This window comes from Corylus avellana, chromosome 8 (genome assembly GCF_965113065.1).
Source record: "Corylus avellana chromosome 8, dhCorAvel1.hap1.2, whole genome shotgun sequence".
Lineage (NCBI taxonomy): Eukaryota > Viridiplantae > Streptophyta > Magnoliopsida > Fagales > Betulaceae > Corylus > Corylus avellana.
Genome location: NC_142497.1, coordinates 16,822,705 through 16,827,027, shown reverse-complemented (window position 1 = coordinate 16,827,027; position 4,323 = coordinate 16,822,705). Strand labels below are relative to the sequence as shown.

The window sequence follows — 4,323 nt, the reverse complement described above, 5'->3', positions numbered from 1 at the left end:
CGTTAACTACGTAGTGGTTATATTTCGAAGGCGTTTTGAACTGACCATTTAGAATGACATACAAGCTTTGCCCCCAGGTCAAATCTATGTGTTTCTTCCATTCGAATAACCTACGATTAGGGATAATGACTCACGTTTTTAGTAGTAAAAAGGAAAATATTTAATATGTCATTCTAACTTGTAATTTAATTATTTGTAATACATGACATCATTCTTATGTAGTCATGATACTAATCAAAAAATTGCTCCCTATGTTGTGTGTCCAGTTCGATGTTCATCATCCGCCTCCTATTGCTTGCTTGCAAAGCGTATCAAGGTGTGTCCTATACATATTTATATAGGAATTAAATTTTTTATGATTTATCAATAACGGTATGAAATGAAGTAACATGTGTTAAAAATATAACTCACGTACGCAATTGAAGGAACTCGTCCGAGTTAAACATAATATATCGGTGAACCTCTGTCAATGTGCGTTTGTTGAGGTTGACTCATATTACCGCCCCTTGAGAGTCATCGGGGTTTCTTTGAGGCCTATTTTGAACTATTGGTGCATTATTTAAATACATGGAACAAAACAACATCAATTACTTCATTACGTATCCTTCCGCAATAGAGCCTTCAGGTGCCGATCTGTTGTGCACGTCATTTTTGAATCGCTCAAGACTCCTGCATTCATTGAATCACCTTGATCATGGAAGTCATTCATTACACACACACACACACACACACACACACACACACACACACACACACACACACACACACACACATATATATATATACACACACACACACACACACATATATATATATATATATATATAGGATTACACATTCTTTTTCTATGCCACACCCATTCAGTGTAACCAAGGAAAATACGAGTTCCACTTGTTAAATTGGTGTAAACCAATTATGGATTGAATGTCTTGTTCAATTTACTCTTCTTACATGGGCACACTATGAACTTCTTATTTCTACGGTTGCTAACTGCAAATGCCACAATTGACTTGGCTTTATTGATAGGGTCATCCGAACTCCTAAACTTTGTCATCCAAATCTTGTCCATAGCATGACTACATTATAAGTAAACAACATGTATTCGTAAATTTATGTGTGTTATAATGTATACGAAATAGGGTTGAGTGTTAAGCGAGGTGCTATGGCAGACAATCTAGATAAGCTGTGTATAGGATCTCGTTGGGCATATGGGCTGTAATCGAGCCGGGCGAGCCGGGCTTTGGGTGTGCCGAGCTCGGCTCGTTTATGTTCTTTAGTAAACGAGTCTAGTTGAGTTCGAGCCGGGCTTCAAACCCCCTGGCCGAACTCAGCTCATTAGGCCCAACACCAAACTCGGCTCGAGCTGACGAGCCTAAGCGAGCTCGAGCCGAGCTCAGTTAAAAGCTTATTGAGCCTTAAACGGGCAGCTCGGCTCGCTTAAAGCTCGTTTATTTGGACTATTGAATATAAAACAGCTCCTGGAATTCTCTTCAACTCTTGAGAATTATGCAACCTCACCTTGAGAACAAAAACAAATTATCCAACAATTGTCCAACTTGTGTAAATAAATTGTCCAACAAAAGTCTCAAACACGAATGTCTAAAATGCATAAGTTCAAAATACATAACCAATAACCAAATTCAAATTACAATCCATAAAACTTAGAAAGTACATAGAACATAAAAAGTCCATAAAACATAGAAATTCCAAATCAAGGTAGATTCCAATCAGGTGGCCCCCACTTTCTACAAAAAAAAAAAAAGAAAAAAAAAAAGAAAAAAAAAAGAAAGAAAATGACACAAGTTAGTGATCTTAAATTAAAGATGCTAATAAAGTAACTTGGAAATTACATATATGATATATAGTCCATACCAATCCGAAATTTGTAAGGCAGGGAAGTCAATTTCAATCATTTTCTACAAAAACAAACACAAAAAGTTAATGCATATAAACAAAAAAAAAAAGAAAAAAAGGCATAAATACTCTTCATTTGAATGTAAAAAAGTAACTTACAGCTATTGTTGCAGAATATTTCTTCACTCCATGAAGTGCTCTCACCCAATCTAACCCACATAGAAGCATTTGAACTGTTTCGGCTGATAATGATGCTCTATAAGGATCAGTAACTCTACCACCAGCACTAAAAGAAGATTCAGAAGCAACTGTAGTGATAGCAACAGCTAAAATATCATGTGCCATCTTAGACAAAATTCGATACTTTAAGGCATTGAATTTCCACCATGCTAGTGCCTCAAACTCCGTATCTATATCTTCTCCATTGTCATCCTTCTCACAAATGTAAACATCTTCTTCAAGATACACATCCAAATCAGTTTTTTTAAGGGGCCGAACAATGTCATTACTTCTATAGTGTTAAAGAAACATTGATCGGCCTGTGAAAACTTTTGGTTTTGGAGGTACAACAACTCTAGGAGTACAAGGATTAGATTCATTAGAAGAACTAACATGTTCTTGAGCACTTTGCTGCATAATAGATGAATTATGTTCCAACACATAAACCTCATACAACTCGTGAAAAACGGACAACACATATTTAATGCGCTTCTTAGCTTCATCTATTGGAAAATAAATCAATGGAAAACAGTATTCTATCAATTTCATTTTGTACCTCAGATCTAAAATAGCACCTATGGCCATCAATAAATTGGATTCACCCCAATACTTGTCAAATTTCTCAGCCATTTTAGTTGTCATTGCTTTGATGTATACATTACTATCCATACACTTAATGGCCAATATATGTTTCATCCTCCATACCTCAGGTAGAAACAAATTTGAGGTTGGGTAATCACTTCCACTCACTATGTTTGTCACTTCATTGAAAATTTCCAAAACTTGATTCACATTAGCAACCTTCTCCCATTCTTCAGGACTTACCACCCACCGAAAACCTTCATATGTTTGTTGAAACCTTGGGAACACTTCTTTGTACTTTATGGCATTTGCCAACATCAAGTAAGTGCTGTTCTAGCGAGTGGGGACATCCAAAACCAATTTCTTAGAAGGTAAATTCAACCGTCTTGCTATTTCACTAAAGTCCCGATACCGGCTCTCAGATGCCACTATATACTTGATGCCTTGCCGCATAGAATCAACTATTTCCTCAATTTCACCAAGCCCTGCTTGCACCAATAAGTTAGCAATATGTGCACAACATCGCACATGAAACAATTTACCCCCAATAGGCAAGACACCCCTTAACAGAAAATCATCTTTAAGATTTCTAATGACAACTTCATTTGCTCTCGCATTATCAACTGTTATTGTGAATACCTTATCTTCAATGCCCCAATCTACAAAACACTTCCGAAGTGCATCTGCAATAACATCACCACTATGTGGAGGAGGCACATTACAAAAATTCAGAATTCTCTTCTGCATGAACCAATCAGAGTCCACAAAATGACAAGTGACTACCATATATGACAATTTTTGTGAAGAGGTTCACATATCAGTTGTAATGTTTTCCTTGTCAACCCCACTTAGCAGTGTTTTTAGCTTCTTCTTTTCAATATTATACATAGAAATGCAGTCATTTTTAACAGTTTCACGACTATTCTTTTTCCATTGGGGCGATAATGCCTTGCAGAACTTGTTAAAAAGTTCATGCTCCATGATATTAAAAGGATATTCATGGTAGAGAACCATATGGGCAGCAAGGTCTCTGACCCTCTTTTCATTATACGTATAATTCGACAAAGTGCCTAAATCACTAGACTCACTAGGATCTAGGGTGAGAGTCTTTTGCTTCTTGTTAGCATTCACATATTTCAAACATGCTACCAAATGTCTACCAAGTGTTGCGGTAGAACTTGAACTAGAAACAGCAAATAATCTTTTACACCATTTGCACTGAGATTTTTGGACACCACCAACATCAACACGAACAAAGTCATTCCAAACTTTGGAAGTCTTTTGCCTTTGTCTCTTTTCATATGCATTCCTATCTTCTGAAACTTCAGTACTACTAGCTTCAGATCTATTCAAACTACCCATAACATTAGTCGATCCAGTCACTTCCGTAGGTTGGCTTGTACTCTCCATAAGTTAACTGTTATACATTTTAATGGCCCACATTCACTAAAATTTCTTCACATTCATAAACAACCCAATCAATACGACTCCAAACAAATCAATCCAATAAACCATTATTTATAAAATCAAAATACCAAAATCAGCAATAATGAAAATCAAAATCAAAATCCAAAATCAAAATCAATAGCCATATATAACTCCAACCAAAATCAAATCTAAAATCCAAACCCAATCAATACAACTCCAAACAACACAAAGTTATAATTG

At 36.1% G+C, this 4,323-nt stretch overlaps 1 protein-coding gene across 1 annotated transcript; it reads right to left on the bottom strand.

The window, feature by feature from the left end:
* Nucleotides 1-2,988: 2,988 nt before the first annotated feature.
* LOC148584201 (zinc finger BED domain-containing protein RICESLEEPER 2-like) lies at nt 2,989-3,441 on the bottom strand. Its single transcript, XM_088518792.1, has one exon. The coding sequence runs from the start codon at nt 3,439-3,441 to the stop codon at nt 2,989-2,991; it is 453 nt and encodes a 150-aa protein (XP_088374918.1).
* Between the last annotated feature and the right edge of the window lie 882 nt (nt 3,442-4,323).